The sequence below is a fragment of the Hylobates moloch genome, unplaced genomic scaffold (genome assembly GCF_009828535.3).
Source record: "Hylobates moloch isolate HMO894 unplaced genomic scaffold, HMol_V3 SCAFFOLD_12, whole genome shotgun sequence".
NCBI classification, from domain to species: Eukaryota; Metazoa; Chordata; class Mammalia; order Primates; family Hylobatidae; genus Hylobates; species Hylobates moloch.
The window spans coordinates 54,156,146-54,175,328 of record NW_026652287.1 but is presented as its reverse complement, the minus strand read 5'-3'; the positions used below and the strand labels follow the sequence as shown (position 1 = coordinate 54,175,328).

The window sequence follows — 19,183 nt, the reverse complement described above, 5'->3', positions numbered from 1 at the left end:
GATTCGTGGTCAGATCAAACTGGCTCTGCATTCTTGGGTGTTACAGCAAGTGGAGTACAATCAAAGAGAGATGTTCTCCTAGAGGCTGTTCTAGCACATCCTAAGTAATATGTCTGCCTAAAAAGAAAAACCTGAGGCAACATGGATATAAGTAGACAGTTTATTTGTTCCACCTTTGAGGATTGTAACCTGGGAGCAAAGATTCAAGTTGCCTGGAATCTACACTTTGATTAGCAGCAGTGACAAGTGGATTTGTAAAGGCAAAAAAAAAAAAAAAAAAAAAAAAAGAGGGACAGAAAGTGGGATGGTACAAAAATGTGTGTTAGTAACAAACAATTTTGGGAGTGAGAGATCAAGGCAACAAAGTGTCTAGAGTCATAACCACAACTATACTTCCTTTCTTATTTATTTACAGAAATAACATTGACTATTGATTGGATATACATCAGTAAGGTTTACAGCTTAAGTTATAGTGATCAGTGTCACATTATTAGTTAAATTGATGCTACTTGTGGCAATTGTGAATGGTTTCAGGAGATGAATACATAGCTAAAGGGAGGGGAAGACATAATTGTGCTCTCATTTATTTTTGTTTTTTATTTTTCAGATAGAGTCTCGCTCTGTCATCCAGGCTGGAGTGCAGTGGCGTGATCTCGGGTCACTGCAACCTTCGCCTCCCAGGTTCAAGCAGTTCTCTGCCTCAGCATCCCAAGTAGCTGGGATTACAGGCGCCCACCACCACGCCTGACTAATTTTTGTATTTTTAGCAGATACAGGGTTTCACCATGTTGGCCAGGCTGGTCTTGAACTCCTGACCTCGTGATCCACCTGCCTCAGCCTCCCAAACTGCTGAGAATACAGGTGTGAGCCACTGCACCCAGCCTGGGCTCTCATTTTAATGTCTGAGTTTGACAACTAAAAGGACTTGTATTCCTCAGATAAATGTCTTTTTATTTTCCAAATCTTAAGACCTACATTCAGAATTTGGAGCTGCAGATTTAGGCTCTGGATGGGTGGAGTAGCAGCAGGTGTTACCTGCATATTTGTGGACATTTTAGCAAGAGGAGATACAAGAAAGTGGAGCTTCTCATGTCTACATGTCCACTCGGTGCACACATATTACTCTGATTTGGTTTCTTGGCTCCATGTTCTGTGAATCAGTTTCAGGTCTGAAGATACAAGAGTCATCGAAAGAGGTAAAATGTTGATTGCTGCCCTGTGAAGTTTGTAGAAATCTGGTCTAGCTTCTCTAGAAGTGACTGTAGTGGCCTATAGATACCAAATAGGCAGATACACAATTCTTCCTGCATATTTAGGAGACAGCACATACTGTGTAGCATAATTGTGACGTGACTGGAAGCCTGAGAGGGAAAGTCCCCTCTAGAGTAAAGCTTGGCTGGCACCTTATGTGTTTATATCACGTCTGGCAATTCTAGACAGTGTTTGGAATATATAACGAGAAGAAAAACTTTCTACAGTCCCAGAGAAACACAATGATAGAACAGAAAGAAAACTGTTTTATTACACAATTAAACTAGAATGTGAAGTGCATCATGGTCAATCTGCTCAAGAGACTGCAAAGACAGAAAGATGTTCATAATTAGTCCATAAGTAGAAAAATTTACAACACCATGCCATACATAATTCATTCTAAATTCACTTGGTAATTGAAAAGGCCTTCCATGTATGCTACATGGTTTTATTCAACGCCAAAATAAACCTTATCACATCTTCATGACAAGAGGCAGTTTTGCCACTTGAAGCCTGGTGCTTGCTGAAGGTAGGCTCTCACTCTTCTACAAAAATGGTTGATAAGGATGCTATCATTTTGGCTATTTACATTTTAAAACAATGGCTCTCTACTCCCTGAGCCTGGGCTAGAGCACTCCTGCTTGCCCTCCCCTGGTCACCAGTGTCCTCTCTTGACTCCTACCATCTGCCACCAAGGCACAGCCCACAGCACAGGGCTCACAGCTGGCAGCTCACATCTTATCTTATGTGAACCCCAACTGCCACAGCAGCACTCCAGTGCCACATCAGAGAGTGAAGCCTGAGCTGCAGGAGGAGAGCCTGCAGGCCTCCTGGGTAGAACTGCACCTTCACGATGATAAAGGGAATGGAAGAAGTGTTTCAGCCTCAGTGCCAATTTATAATGGTGACATGAAAAAATACTGCTGGATTTGCAGTATGAGTCTGGGTAGAGATCACTCCAAGAGTCATCCCTGTGACAGCCCACCTCATTCAAAGACACCATGGGATAAGCATAAGGCTTCTAAAACAGACACCCAAAGCATTTGAGAGAAAAACAGCTCTCAAATGAGCAAGATTTTATTGAGAGAAATAAAGACGTTAAAAGCATCTTAAGAAAAACTCAAATTAGACATAAGATTTATCGAAATAGCCAGGAAATATTCCCCTAAAAAGAATTTCTCTCTAAGCATCCAGAGTGCACAGCTACTCTCAGCATGAGAAACATGAGCATTATAAAGAAAGTGGACATATTTTCAGCAGAATTTCACAAGGTTTCTCTTTCATCTCTGCTGCTCTCTCATCTCCTAGCCCTTGAATGGGGGATCTATGTTGAAATATATCTGACAACTTCCACCAGCACTTTTTGATGAAGAATTGGAATCCCTCTCTGTTCATATAGTAGAACATATTCGAGCTTGCAACATAGTTAACTAAAGAGCTATTATGGTTTTTGGATGGCCATGTCACCTGTGTTTGTCCTGTAATAGTAGCATTCCAAGTTAGTGAAATACAAGACACTAAAATTATGCTTACCTAGAGCTATCCCCATTAGATAGATTAATAAGCATTTCAGACTAATATCTACTGTAACAATTTTGTAGTAAACTTTTTGAACATTAGATATAAATAAGTATATATAATTTTAATGTACTAGTCATAATGAATGTAAAAATTTTTTAAAATGTCTGAAATCACTGGGTGCCATGGTTTATGCCTGTAATCCCAGCACTTTGGAAGGCTGAGGTGGGCGGATCACCTGAGGTTGGGAGTTCGAGACCAGCCTGACCAACATGGTGAAATCCCACCTCTATTAAAAATACAAAAATTCACTGGGCATGGTGGTGGGTGCCTGTAATCCCAGCTACTTGAAAGGCTGAGGCAGGATAATCGTTTGAACCTGGGAGGCAGAGGTTGTGGTGAGCTGAGATCATGCCATTGCCCTCCAGCCTGGGCAATAAGAGCGAAACTCCGTTGAAAAAACAAAACAAAACAAAAAAAGTCTGTTACCATAATTCAGTTAAAACACTTTATATTTCAAAAGTATAAATAACAATATTAAAAGGCCTATCTGATTCATTGAAAGTAAATTTTGTGGCCTTATATTCATACTATTGTAGAAAATACTTTTTTTTTTTTTTTTGAGGCGGAGTCTCACTCTCGCCCAGGCTGGAGTGCAATGGCGTGGTCTTGGCTCACTGCAACCTCCACTTCCCGGGTTCAAGCGATTCTCCTGCCTCAGTCTCCGGGGTAGCTGGGACTATAGGCGCGTGCCACCACACCCGGCTAATTTTTGTATTTTCAGTAGAAATGCGGTTTCGCCATGTTGGCCAGGCTGGTCTCCAACTCCTGACCTCGTGATCCGCCCACCTCGGCCTCCCAAAGTGCTGGAATTACAGGTGTGAGCCACTGTGCCTGGCTGAAAATACTTTTTAAAGTATATAAACGTGGGTTGCCTACAAACACTACACATAACTGTGCTAATTGTTCTGAAGTAATAAACAGAAACCAAAGTACAACTAAAGACTTCACTGTTCAGTTTATATACTGAACTGCTTTCTTTTGCAGTGTGAGTACTTCAGCCTGAAGATATTAGATAATTACCTTGAACAATAAAAAACTACTCAGTATCTTTTAGTCTTTATCATTCTGTATGGCTAAATTTAATCCTATTTTTGTGCTCCACTTTTGCGTGTTTTTAAAATGAGCTTTGATATAAACAAATCTGTGTCGACTTTAAAAGACTAAAAATGAAAGGAAAAAAACTTTGCCAAAGCAAAAACAAAGCAATGAATCTGAAGTCCTAGCTAATGACAACCCTGAGTAAAAAATAATGGCAAAAGGTTTACTTAGCTGTTAATATAATTAATGTATATTTCAAAATAACAAAGATAAATGTACATATCATCTAAATGCTTTAAGATGCTAAATGCTTATTTCAAGGTGGAAGAATAAAGCTTTTCATTTCTAATTTACATTTTTTTCTACAACAGCCAGGTTTTCTGGACGTGTTCTTGAATTCTTGGACATCTGAATTTCAGTAGACATTGGATTCAGGGATCTAAGGAGTAGCCTTGGGCACATTTTGTGCACTTGAAAGAATGCTTATGGGGAAAAAAGCAGAAGAGAGAAATGTGTTATAAAAATTCCATGGTTACACATCAATAAAGCAAGTTCTTAGAGACCTATGAAGAGACTTTAATTCTGACACAACAGTAGGAGACTACAACACCCCACAGAAACTATTAGATCCTTGAGACAGAAAATAAACAAAGATAACCGGACCTAAACTTGACACTTGACCAAATAGTCCTAATAGATATATACAGAACTCTATGTAAAAACAACATAATATACATTATTCTAATCACCATGTGAAACAAACTCTAACGTTTACCATACAATCAGAAATAAAACAATACTCAACAAATACAAAAATCCCTATATTATACCAACCACACACTGAGACAACAGATTGTTGAAAATATAATTCAACTACAAAGAAAACCACTTGAAAACATACAATTATATGAAAATTAAACAACCTGCATTTAAATGACTTTTGGGCAAATAATGAAATTAAGGCAGAAATCAAGAAGTTGTTTGAAACAACTAAGAATAAAGATACAACATACCAGAATCACTGCAACACAGCTAAGGCAGTGTTAAGAAGGAAATTTATAACATTAAATGCTCACATCAAAATGTTAGAAAGATCTTAATGTAGTGACCTAATATCACAAAATAAAGTATGAGAAGCAAGAGCAAACCAATTCTAAGCTAGCAGAACACGAAAAATAACCAAAAGCAGCTCTGAACTGAAGGAGACTTAGACATGTAAAAAACTATACAAAAGATCAAGAAATCCAGGAGTTAAATCTTTGAAAAAAAATTGGTAAGACAAACTAGTGGCTAGATTAATGAAGAAACAAGAGCCAAGTAAACACAATTAGAAATGACAAACAGACATTACTACTGACCCCACAAAAATACAAATAACTATTGAAGTCTACTATGATCATCTCTATGCACACAAACAAGAAAATCTAATAGTAATAAATAAATTCCTGGACAAATACATCCTGCCAAGACTGAACACAAATATATCCTGCCAAGACACAACACAAAAGAAAATGAAGCCCTCAATAGACCAATAACAAGCTCCAAAATTGGATTAGTAATATATAGCCTACCATCCAAAAAATGCTGAGGACCAGAGAAATTTGCAGCTGAAATCTGTAAGATGAACAAAGAAGAGCTAGGACCATTTCTGCTAAAAGTATTCCAAAAAAATGAGAAGGAAATCTTCCCCAACTCATTATATTAGAACAGAATCATTCTGATACTAAAACCTGGCAAAGATAAATTAGAAAAAGAAAACTTCAGGTAAGCTGGGTACAGTGGCTAGCAGGAAGCGGTGGCTCACACCTCTAATCTCAGCTCTTTGGAGGCCAAGGCAGGCAGATCACCTGAGGTCGGGAGTTCGAGACCAGGCTGACCAACATGGAGAAACCCCATCTCTACTAAAAATACAAAATTATCTAGGTGTGGTGGCGCACGCCTGTAATCCCAGCTACTTGAAAGGCTGAGGCAGGAGAATTGCTTGAACCCAGGAGGCGGAGGTTGTGGTGAGCCGAGATTGCACCATTGCACTCCAGCCTGGGCACCAAGAACGAAACTCAGTCTCAAAAAAAAAGAAAGAAAACTTCAGGCCAATATCCTTCATAAACATTGATGTAAAAATCCTTAGCAAGGCTGGGCGCAGTGGCTCACACCTGTAATCCCAGCACTTTGGGAGGCTGAGGCAGGTAGATCACAAGGTCAGGAGTTCAAGACCAGCCTGGCCAATTTGGTGAAACCCCGTCTCTACTAAAAAAAAAAAATTCGCCACTGCACTCCAGCCTGGGCAACAGAGCGAGACTCCAACTCAAAAAGAAACAAAAAATTAAGCAGGCACAGTGGCAGGTGCCTTCAATCACAGCTACTCGGGAGGCTGAGTCAGGAGAATCACTTGAACCCAGAAGGCAGAGGTTGCAGTCAGCCGACACCATGCCACTGCACTCTAGCCTGGGCAGCAGAGCAAGCCTCTGTCTCAAAAAAAAAAAAAAAAAAAATCCTCAGCAAAATATTGGGTAATCAAATCCAACAGCCAACAGCACATGAAAAAGCTAATCCACTATAATCAAGTAGGCTTTATCTCTGGGATGTAGGATTGGTTCATCATAAACAAATCAATGTGATTTATTACATAAACATAACGAAAGACAAAAACCACAAGATTATCTCAAAAGATGCAACAATAACAAAAAAAACACACTTTCAACAAAATTTAACATCGTTTATGTTAAAAGCCCCCAACCAATCAGGCATTGAAGGTACATACTTCAAAATAATGAATTATCTATGACAAACCCACAGCCAACATACTGAATGGACACAAGCTGGAAGGATTTCTCTTTAAAAAATGGCACAAGACAAGAATGTCTTCTCTCACCACTCCTATTCAACATAGAATTGGAAGTCCTAGCCACAGCAATCAGGTGAGAGGAAAAAAAAAAAAAAAGGCATCCAAATGGGAAGAGAGGTTGTCGAACAATCTTTGTGTGCAGACAATATGATTCTGTATCTAGAAAAGACTATAGTCATGACAGAAAACCTCTTTAAACTGACAAACAACTACAGAAAAGTTTCAGGATACAAAATAAATGTCCAAAAATCAGTAGCACCCATGTACATCAACAATATCTGAGCTAAAAGCCAAATCAAAAAAAAATCTCCTTCACAACTGCCACAGAAAAATAATTATCTAGAAATACAGCTAATCAGAGAGGTGAAAGATCTCCATGACAAAAATAAAAAACAAAACAAAACAAAAAACATTGCTTAAAGAAGTCAGAGATGAAAAACAAATGGAAAATCATTTTATGCTCATGGATAGAAAAGATCAGTATCATTAAAATGGGCATACTGCCCAAAGAAATCTACAGATCTAATACTATTCCTATCAAACTACCAAAAATATTCTTAACAGAACAAAAATAATCTATTTTAAAATTCATATGGGACAAAAAAAAGAGCCCAAATAGCCAAGGCAATCCTACACAAAAGGAACAGAGCTGGAGGCCTTACATTACCAAACTTTAAACCACAGGGCTAGAGTAAAAAAAAAGCATTGTACTGGTACAAAAACAGGCTCAGAGACCAAAACAACAGATTACAGAGCCCCAAAATTATTCTGCACACCTACAACCATCTGATCTTTGACCAAGCTGACAAGAGGAATTTGAGAAAAATTCCTTATTTAATAAATTTTGCTGGAATAACTAGCTAGCAACCGTAGAAGATTGAAACTAGACTCCTTTCTTACACCATATATAAAAATCAACTCAAGATTGATTAGGCCAGGCATCGTGGTTCACACCTATAATCTCAGCACTTTGGGAAGCCAAGGTGGGCAGATTGGTTGAGGTCAAGAGTTCGAGACCAGCCTGGCCAATATGGTGAAACTCCATCTCTACTAAAAATATAAAAATTAGCCAGGCATGGTGGTGGGCACCTCTAATCCCAGCTACTCAGGAGGCTGAGGCAGGAGAATTGCTTGAACCTGGGAGGCGGAGGTTGCAGAGAGCCGAGATCGTGCCACCGCACTCCAGTCTGGCAACAGAGCAAGACTCCATCTCGGAAAAAAACAAAAAGAAAAAGTAGGCAAAAGACATCAACAGATACTTTTCAAAAAAAGACATACATGTGGTTAACAAGGATATAAAAAAATGCTCATCACTAATCATTAGAGAAATGCAAACAAAAACCACAATGAGGCATCATCTCACACAAATCTGAATGGCTATTATTGAAAAGTTAAAAAAAATCACAGATGCTGGTAAGGTTGTAAAAGGAATGCTTATACACTGCTTATGGGAGTGTGAATTAGTTCAACCACTGTGAAAAGCAATGTAGTGATGCCTCATATAAGTAAAAACAAATTACCCTTTGACCCAGCAACCTCTTAATTGGGTATATACCCAAAGAAATATAAATTATTCCATCATAAAAACACATGCACATGCATGTTCATTGCAGCACTATTCACAATGGCAAAGACATGGAATCAACCTAAATGCCTATCCATGGTAGACTGGATAAAGAAAGTATGGTATGGGCAAGTATGGTGACTCATGCCTCTAATCCAACATTTTGGGAGGCCAAAGCTGATGGATTGCCAGAGCTCAGGAGTTTGACAGCAGCCTGAGCAATATGGCAAAACCTCATGTCTACAAAAAACACAAAAAGAAAAAATTAGTGGTGTGGTGGCATGTGACTGTAGTCCCAGCTACTTGGGGGGCTGAGGTAGAACGATTGCTTAAGCTCAGGAGATTGAGGCTTCATTGAGCCTAGATCACACCACTCCACTTCAGCCTGGGTGAAAGAGTAAGAACCTTTCTTCAAATATAAATAAAAGATTTAATAAAAACAAATTATGGTACATAAATATCACGGAATACTGGAATAGTATGTGGCCATAAAAAAAAAAAGAAAAGAAAAAAAATCATGTCCTTTGTAGCAACACAGATGGAGCTAGAGGCCAGTATTCTTAGAAAACTAATGTAGAGACAGTAATCCCAGCACTTTGGGAGGCCGAGGTGTGTGGATCACCTCAGGTCAGGAGTTCAAGACCAGCCTGGCCAACATGGTGAAACCCCGTCTCTACAAAAATACAAAAATTAGCTGAGTGTGGTGGCAGGCACAGGTAATCCGAGTCTCAAAAAATAATAATAAATAAATACATGCTACCATTTATAAGTAAGAGCTAAATAATAAGAATGCATAGACACAAAGAGAACAATAGATACTGAGGGCAAGTTGATGGTGGATGATGGGAGGACAAAAAAGATTAGAAAAAATACCTGTTTGGTGCAATGTTCAGTATCTCAGTGACAATATAATCTGCACACCAAACCCCCATGACACAATTTTACCTATATAACAAACCTGTATATGTACTCAGGAACAAAAAATAAAAGTTAAAAGAAAAAAAATCCATGAGTTAGTTTGGGAGAGTGCAATGTAGGTGATAGGACTGGTTTGTGCTACAGATAGCGGCCCAAGGGTGACTCTACTCTAATTTATTTCTGGGTTCATGCAGGCAGATGAGATTATGAACAGGTGGTCCAGAACCCTAGGTTGGTGGAGAAAACAGGTTGCTGCTGCACATTCAGTGTCTGGGGGTGAGGATATGCCAGGAGACTTGTAGACAATTGTGGGTTTTTGGCAAAAAAAATTAGGATAAAAATGCTGTGGTGAAATTCCTGAGGGTGGTGTCTAGCCCTGGGAGTGGTGTAGACACCTCAAGGTCTAGTGGGTGTGTTTGTGACTGGGTAGAAATCCTGTGCTGACAGCTGTGGAAAAAGGGAATCTGCTATCAGAGCTTCTTTCCTTTAAGTTTTCTCTTCTCTCTCACCCTGGGAGGAGACCTAGAATCACAAAACAATGGGCACTGTAACAGACAGAAAAGCAGAGCCTCCCAGAGTTTCATTCCAGGCCAGGCCTCTGTGGTATCTTTCTTCTGGCACCAAATCTGTAGAGTTTGCTGAATACCAAGATTCTCCAACATCAACTCATTATCTAAAATTTGAATTCTGACACCACCCATTCGGCACAGACCCTGATTCAGGGCTCAGTCCCACAGTATTCTCCTTACTGCAGACGTCAGGAACAAACCCAATGAACCCATCTATGCTCCTGAGCTACTGTTTAAAAATTGGGGACTCCCATAACCTCCCTCAAGTTCAATGATTTGATAGAGCCACTAACAGAACAAGCAAAACAACATAGTTATGTTGACCAGTTAATTATAAAAGATACAACCCAGAAAAAGCAAAATGGAATAAATGTATAGGACAAAAAAAAAAAAAAAAGGTGGGGAAAGACGAAGCACATAGGTAAATAGTTGTGATTAATAAAATTAATAAAATTTTCCATCCTTTGTATGCTCCAGGAACAGTTCATGGAAAGAAACACCCTTTCCATTATAACCTAGATGGTGCTCTTTTTTAACCTATCACATAGCCAGACACAGACTCTGCACATTTTCTTCTTTTTCTCATATAAAAATCAGCTGAATTTGGCCAGGCATGGTGGCTTATGCCTGCAATCCCAGCACTTTGGGAGGCCGAGGTGGGTGGATCACCTGAGGTCAGGAGTTCAAGACCAGCCTGGCCAACATGGTGAAACCCCCGTCTCTACAAAAATACAAAAAATTTAGCCAGACATGAGGGCTGGTGCCTGTAATCCCAGCTATTCAGGAGGCTGAGGCAGGAGAATCGCTTGAACCCAGGAAGCGGAGGTTGCAGTGAGCTGAGATCACACCATTGCACTCCAGCCTGGGCTACAGAGTGAAACTCCATCTCAAAAGATCTAAACTCTAGTTATTTCATCCTCAATTTGCCATTTCCCTCACACCTTCTTTTTAATCTGTTTTTTCCTCCTTATGAAAGTCAGTCCCTGTCTGCCTAAGCTTTGCAATCCTTAAAGATATTGTTAGTGCTTCCTCCTGTTGCAATACTCCTTTGGAATTTTTTTTTTAACATAAATCTAACTTTGCTTATATTTTACAAAGTCTAGAAACTATCTCAGAACAGTAACAACTTCATCTTCAGTAAGACCTTCTGAGACCCCTTCTATCTTAACCTTAACTGCATCTGCCTGTGGATCCCCAGCTTTCCAGGGCTCTGTAGCTTCTCTCAGGATAAAGGCTTCTTCCATGGCTGGGACATCTGCAGGGGCAGCTCCCCAGAAAGAATTAACTGGGCCTTTAATAACCTTTTTTTTTTGCAGGTTCAATATTAGCCTTAGCTTGGAGTCACTGGGCTCAAGTTTTAATTTCTATGACACAATTACTCACTTGGTTTTTGATATTAAGTGTTTAAAAAATCTAGCAAAATTATCAAACATAGTACTCATATAAGGAAAAAAAATTAAGGTACTTATATTTCATACCCAATAAGAAAAGTGAAAGTATTCCTTTCAGAGAATAAATGTATTATTGTATTAGTTTCATTAAAAATCATGTAGTAAATAATTGGTAATATGTGAACACTTCTAGGAGGTAACAAGTTTAATCTCATAAAATTTAACATTAAACTCAGAAATCAAAATAACAGAATATAGAACAGAGATATTCACTATCACAAATTTTCCCCGCAAAAAAAGAAACTGATGATTTTATGAATCCATGTAACTCATCAATTATCTACCATATTTTCTTGTGGAAATGTATTCATTTTCTACAGCCAAAATACAGAGATTTTTTTCTATTCTTTTCCTTGGTAGCATTCTAAAAGCTAAGCCTTGGAATTGCGTTTGAAACCACCCAGCCATAAAAAAGCACACTTGAAAAAATTTCTAAATTCGGCCGGGCACAGTGGCTCACGCCTGTAATCCCAGCACTTTGGGAGGCCGAGGCGGGCGGATCACGAAGTCAGGAGATCGAGACCACGGTGAAACCCCTTCTTTACTAAAAATACAAAAAAATTAGCCGGGCGTGGTGGCGGGCGCCTGTAGTCTCAGCTACTCGGAGAGGCTGAGGCAGGAGAATGGCGTGAACCCGGGAGGCGGAGCTTGCAGTGAGCCGAGACTGCGCCACCGCACTCCAGCCTGGGCGACAGAGCGAGACTCCGTAAAAAAAAAAAAAAATTAGCCGGGCACGGTAGCGGGTGCCTGTAGTCCCAGCTACTCAGGAGGCCGAGGCAGGAGAATGGCGTGAACCTGGGAGGCGGAGCTTGCAGTGAGCCCAGATCGCGCCATTGCAGTCCAGCCTGGGCGAGAGAGGGAGACAACGTCTCAAAAAAAAAAAAAAAATTTATAAATTCACTCTGGAAAAGAAATTGGTAAATGAGGGCTAGGTGTGGTGGCTCATGCCTGTAATCCTGGACATTTGAGATGCTGAGGCAGGCGGATTACTTGAGGTCAGGAGTTCCAGACCAGCCTGGACAACATGGTGAAAACCCATCTCTACTAAAAATACAAAAATTAGCCAGCATAGTGGCGGGCTTTCACGGAGTTTCACTGTGTTGCCCAGGTTAGTCTCAAACTCCTGAGTTCAGGTGATCCACCCACCTCGGCCTCCCAAAGTGCTGAGATTACAGTCATGAGACAGTGCTCCCAGGTCCCTTTGTAAATATTTTCTTACCTTTAAAGCCCTACTAATAAAATGCAACTTATACTTAAAAAATCTGAAGTCAAGATAAGTCAAAACAATTCTTTTCAAGGTGACAAACCGAGGGAGTAGCAATGCTGATTAAGAAACAGATGTGTCTGACTCATGTGTCAAGTAAGGCCATCCAATCGCTTGAGAGGTTCTCCCACCCCATCCTGCTCTCATAAGTGCTCAATAACCACTCTCTCAGGAGAAACTGCACTATGCCCCACTGAGTGGCGCAGGATCATTTTATTTTGTAAGCTCTTGTATCATCTAACTGGATTCAGTTTTCTTTAAATTTTTGTCTTTTGAAATACTATTTTTTGGCTAGGCGCAGTGGCTCATGCCTGTAATTCCAGCATTTTGGGAGTCCGAGGTGAGTGGATCATCAGAGGTCAGGTGTTCAAGACCAGCCTGGCCAACATGGCGAAACCCTGTATCTACCAAAAATACAAAAATTAGCCAAACGTTGGGGTGGGCACCTGTAATCCCAGCTACTTGGGAGGCTGAGGCAGGAGAATCCTTGAACCCGGGTGGCATAGGTTGCAGTGAGCCAAGATGGTGTCACTGCACTCCAGCCTGGGCAACAGAGCAAGACTCTGTCTCAAAAAAACCAAAAAATACTATTTTTTCTTTCATAAATGTTTCACTATTTTTATTTCACTATTTCTCTGCCCACTTAGAGAATCCAGGCGGCAGAAATTATTTCTGTATTTTTTACCAGCATCTGATTGGCTTAACAGCAATGCATTTCTAAGAAATGGAAGCTGAGTTGGGTGAAGACAATCTTAATATCTTCGAAAAAGAAATACAACAGGAGACTCCTCTCAGCCCTGGGGCAGCCACCTTCTTTCTTAATAGGCTACACTCCATAACTCGGGTTGTGATATAAGAAAAAAAAAAAAAAAAAAAAGACCCAGTAGCTGATATCCACTAGATACTCCAGCAGATATAGCCATGGTGGGTATCTTGGTTTATCCCCAGGAAATACTGAAGCCCAGGACCAAGAACAAAACTAAAGGGTGGGTGAAGACATCTCACCTTATAGCTTCCAAAGGGAAACTTTGACCCAAAAACATTCTGATAAGATCTCTGTGCCTATACAAGATAAAAGCAAAGAGGAACAAAATTTTTTTTACACTACAGCATCAGGGAATTATACTTTCTTCCCATGGAAAGTATTTACAAACAGAAAAAAAATCTTTTTAAAGTGCCATCCAATGCTTTGTCAAAAAATGATTAAAATATGGTATAAAAAATGTAAACTAAAGGACAAATAATTGATAATGTGAATTAGGGAAAACTGGCATTTGGGAATGTCAGAAGAAACTGAAAATTTGGTATTTTATTATTTACTATTTTTGCAATCCAGAGTCAGGCTGAAGAAATGATAGAGGGGGAGGAGGGTAAAACTTGAGACTCTGCTTGGGACACATGTAAAAAATTCAGTGGAAAAGAGCAGACGCGGCTCACACCTATAATCCCAGCACTTTGGGAGGCCAAGGCCGACGGATCACCTAAAGTTAGGGGTTCGAGACCAGCCTAGCCCACATGAAACCTCATCTCTACTAAAAATACAATAATTAGCCAGGTGTGGTGGTGGGTGCCTGTAATCCCAGCTACTCCGGAGGATGAGACAGGAGAATAGCTTGAACCTGGGAGGCGGAGGTTGCCATGAGCAGAAATCTTGCCCCTGCACTCCAGCCTGGGTGACAGAGTGAAACTCCTTCTCAAAAAAAAAAAAAAGAAAAAAAAGAAAAACAAATCAGTGGAAAATTAGTCTCCCAGGGCTTGTGAAAATAATTAAGTGGCAGGCAACTAGACTGAGGTGGCTCTAGTCCCTGGATTTCTACTTTAAAGAAATTTAACGCAAATGCATGTTTTTTTTTGTTTTGTTTTTTGAGATGGAGTTTCACTCTTGTTGCCCAGGCTGGAGTGCAATGGCACAATCTCGGCTCACTGCAACCTCTACCTCCTAGGTTCAAGCGATTCTCCTGCCTCAGCCTCCAGAGTAGCTGGGATTACAGGCATGCACTATCATGCCCCGCTAATTTTGTATTGTTAGTAGAGGCGGAGTTTCTCCATGTTGGTAAGGCTGGTCTCGAACTCCCGACCTCAAGTGATCCGCCCGCCTGGGCCTCCCAAAGTGCTGGGATTACAGGCGTGAGCCACAGCGCCGGCCTCAAACGCATGTTTTTATAAATTACTAAATTGGGGGAAACAAAATTGAGGCTTAGCCAACTATACACTACCATTTAACCTCTGATTACATAACAAGGAAATGTCCACCTTGATCGTACAAATTAAGAAACTATGTAACTGTACCTAACCAATTATTGAATTTGGTTTTCTTTATCACATGTTATTAAAGTCTTTTCTTCAAGCCCCTGCTATGGACGACAAATGACAAACCATAGCTGGGTACTCTACAATTTTTTTTTTTTTTTTTTTTTTTGAGACGGAGTCTCGCTCTGTCGCCATCTCGGCTCACTGCAACCTCTGACTTCCTGGTTCAAGCGATTCTCCTGCCTCAGCCTCCTGAGTAGCTGGGATTACAGACATGTGCCACCACGCCCGCTAATTTTTGTATTTTTGGTAGAGGCGGGGTTTCACCATATTGGCCAGAATGGTCTGAATCTCCTGACCTCGTGATCCGCCTGCCTCGGCCTCCCAAAATGCTGGGATTACAGGCGTGAGCCACTGCGCCCGGATTTTTGAATCACTCTTTAATTCTTTAATATTTTTGCAGTAACTTTTGTATATTTTTAATAAGAGAAAAGAGAGACTCAGAACCCCACAGACCAAAGCTCTTCCCATTCATGAACCCCGCACCCCGAGTCAGGATTCTCCCCTAACGACCCTCCTGTGGTCCCTGCACAACCTGGGGAGACTCGGCGCTGCAGGTGGGGAGCTGCCGAGAGAGGGCTCCAGGCCAGGGCACAGTCACTGCGCAGGGAAGAGACAGGACGCCCGGGGTCCCGGCTGTCAGCGCAGCCGCCATCTTATGGCTGAGGGGGGACCAAGGCCGAGATGGCCAAGGAAAACTCGGGCGCAAATGGTAGAGCTGACTGCGAGGAGGCCTGAGTCCCGCCACAGCGACTTCCCACCGGTTCCAACCAGCCCCTTCCCCTCTCCCGGGATGTCGGACCCGGCACTCTCACCATTTCTAGGCTTCCAGGGGGCCCTGGCGTCTTAGCTGCGGATCTCCCAGTATCTGCAGGTCACAGGGCCACAGAGGCTGGGCCTCTAGGAGAAGAGGACACAAACCAGGGAAGACAAGACCTGCAGCTCTGGCTACAGCCAGAGACAAAGTACCCGCCAAACCCGGAAGCCGCCCTGTCCGCTCCAGCTTCGTGTCTGATTGGACGGTTTCCAGCCCAGCGTCCCTGACGGGATAATGTTTAAGGCCCCCGCCCCTTTAGGCCCTGAGTGACGAGAGACGTGATCAGATGCTCGGCTGAATGAAGAAAGAGTGACAGCCTAAGCTCCAGCCTTTTCAGGCAGGGCTTCCTCCCTGAGCTGAGCCAGGCCCAACCCAAAGGTATTTGCATTTAACCTTGTGTGTAAGGTCATATGCGTTTATACATAGTACATAATATGGCCGGGCGCGGTGGTTCACGCCTGTAGTCCCAGCTGCTCCGGAGGCTGAGGCAGGAGAATCGCTCGAACCTGGGAGGCGGAGATTGCAGTAAGCCGAGACTGCGCTACTGCACTCCAGCCTGGGAGACAGAGTGAGACTCTGTCTCAAGAAAAAAGAAAAAAATACACTATATTGTTATTCACAAACAAAAATAATCTAATAACAACTATTTTAAAATTTCAGCTTTCCTGACCTTCCTGGCTTCTGGTTTTTTGATCAGGCAGCCTGAGATTTTAAGAAGGAGGCAATCATGGCCGGGTGCGGTGGCTCCCGCCTGTAATCCCAGCACTTTGGGAGGCCGAGGCCGGCGGATCACCTGAGGTCAGGAGTTGGAGACCAGCCTGACCAATATGATGAAACTCCGTCTCTACTAAAAATACAAAAATTAGCCGGGGGTGGTGGCGGGTGCCTGTAATCCCAGCTACTGGGGAGGCTGAGACAGGTGAACCCGGGAGGCAGAAGTTGCAGTGAGCCGAGATCACTTTGAACTCTAGCCTGTGCAAAAAGAGCGAAACTAAGCTCCGTCAAAAAAAAAAAAAAAAGAAAGAAAAGGAGGCAATCTTCTGAAATAGAATGTGAGCCAAATGTGAATTTTAAATTTTCTAGTAGCCAAACTTTAAAAAGAAAGAAGAAACAGGTCAAACTGATTGTAACAATTTCAGTAACCCCATATATCCAAAATATTACTATATGAGCAATGTGTAATTATTAATGTAGCATGTATATAGTTAGAACTATATCATTGGAACTAAGTCTGGTTTTTTTTGTTTTGTTTTTTGTTTTTATTTTTATTTTTTTGAGATGGAGTTTCGCTTTTGTTGCCCAGGCTGGAGTGCAATGGCACAAAGTCCGTTCTCCGCCTCCTGGGTTCAAGCGATTCTCCTGCCTCAGCCTCCTGGAGTAGCTGGGATTACAAGCATCTGCCACCATGCCCAGCTAATTTTTGTATTTTTAGTAGAGACGGGGTTTCTCCATGTTGGTCAGGCTGGTCTGGAACTCCCGACCTCAAGTGATCCAACTGCCTCGGCCTCCAAAAGTGCTGGGATTACAGGCGTGAGCCACCGCACACGGGCTACTAAGTCTGTTTTTTGCCTTTCCAGCACATCACAGTGTAGACCCAGCCACATTCCAGGCACTCAGGAGACACACGTGAAGTGCAGCTCTGATGTTGCGTGGGTAAAGGGCCTGGACAAATTTATTCTGCCAGTGTGAAAGAAGGGCCTCTTCCTAACAACATCTCTCTTCAGTTTGGAGGATGGAAAAGATAGTGGCCATAGGAAGAGCAGAGGGCAGCAGGAATAAATTAACCACAAGTAGACAACTGCTGGCCACCTCTGGCCCACCTTCCTTCCAGAGATCAGAAAGAGAACAAAGGATGATAGGTCCGGAGGAGAAGAAAACTCTAAGTCTTCATATCTGTGCATACTCTTGACCTGCAATGTTTATATATAGAGAAAATAGATTAAATGCAAACACATTTTGCTATTTGGCCTTGAACCTAATCATTGGGCCCCCTGGATTCAAATAATTCTTGTGCCTCCGCCTCCGGAATAGCTGGGATTACAGGCGTGTACCACCATGCTCAGCTAATATTTTTGTATTTTTAGTAGAGATGGGGTTTTGCCACGTAAGCCAGGCTGGTCTTGAGCTCCTGGCCTCAAGTGATCCACCCACCTCAGCCTCCCAAAGTGCTGGAATTACAGGCATAAGCCACTGTGCCTGGCTATGATATATTTTTACATTTATGGTTTAGGTGATGTGTCCTTCTCTGTCAGGTCCCTGCCAAAATGTGGGATGATGACATATCCCTGGACCTAGCACCGAGGTAATGTGACTCTCGTATGTTGCAGAGGCCCCACATATTTTGAGTAGTGTGACATATGACTAGACCAAACACCTAGAAGATGGGAGGCACCTGTCTATGCCCTGTAAACAGGCTGTTAGCCCTACCATTCTCAAGAGCCTCATGACATATCTCTGCATTCATCACCTAGGAGATGTGACTCTCTTCTGCTGCCTGCATCCTGCCAACAGGAAAGATTGTGACATAACATTTGGCCCAGGAACAGGTTGATGTGTCTTCTTTTCCTGGGTCCTGTTCACAGGGAGTGTTGTGACATATCACTGGGCACAGCACCTGCATGCTGTGACTCTGCTGCCTGTGCCCTCCTTTCAGAACAGGAATGTAACATATCCCTGACCAAGGGCCTAGCACCAAAATGATGTGACTCTCTTGCTCACTGTCTATGCACAGGTGGGATTTGTTCAGCTCATAGGTGAGATGATAACTCTCATGTATCAAATCAACAAATAGGGGACATACTGTCTTTCAAAGCTAGGCTTAGGGAAATAGGTAAGATTCTCGGTCTCCTCCTTGTATGAAGGTCATAGTGGATTACCACTCTCTTGTATATCATATAAACTCTTCAGGTGGTACAGAGAGTGTCATCACACCAGCACACAGGTGACATTGCATTTCTTGTATGCACACTGCATCATCTATTAGGATTGTCGCCTGACACATGGACAGAGCCTACTGGTAAGGTCTTGAATCTCACATGTGGATGCAGTCTACAGTTGAAATTGTAACTGTCATGGTTGAACATCTGGCTGCACTTGAGATGGTGACTCATTTTTAACCTAGCTCCACAGCAGGTGAAACTCTTTTATCTGGAACCAGCCAACTATAGAGATGTGACTCTCATACCTGGGCTTAGAACCACAGGTACAATCACGAGTCCATACCATCATGAAGGTCACAGAGTGGTTTGCAACACTCATTAATACTGTAGAAAGCTCTCAGATGGTACTGAGAGAGTCTTAGCAGAGCCTAGTACACAGGTAAGATTGTGAGGCTCACATGCACACCCAGCAAACAGCAAAAATTGTCACCTTTCCACGTGATCACAGCCCACTGTTGAGGTCCCAATTTTTCCTTATGAAAACAGTCAAAAGTTGGAAAATTGACTCATATGTGGATTTGGTTCAAAGGTGAGTTGGTGACGCTCAGACATCTATTCAACACACCTGTAAGTCTATGGGTCCAGTAAGCATTCAGTCTGCAGGAGAAATTGAGACTCTCACAAACAAATCAATTG

The 19,183-nt window shown here is 41.9% G+C and overlaps 1 protein-coding gene across 1 annotated transcript in view; it reads right to left on the bottom strand.

Moving 5' to 3' along the window:
• LOC116478760 (zinc finger protein 99-like) overlaps positions 1-15,700 on the bottom strand; it is a 277,198-nt gene extending 261,498 nt beyond the window's left edge. The window contains 1 exon segment of the mRNA XM_058424610.1: positions 15,607-15,700. Within this exon segment, the coding sequence (XP_058280593.1) occupies positions 15,607-15,609 (3 nt within the window). The 5' untranslated portion in view covers positions 15,610-15,700.
• Positions 15,701-19,183: the final 3,483 nt, after the last annotated feature.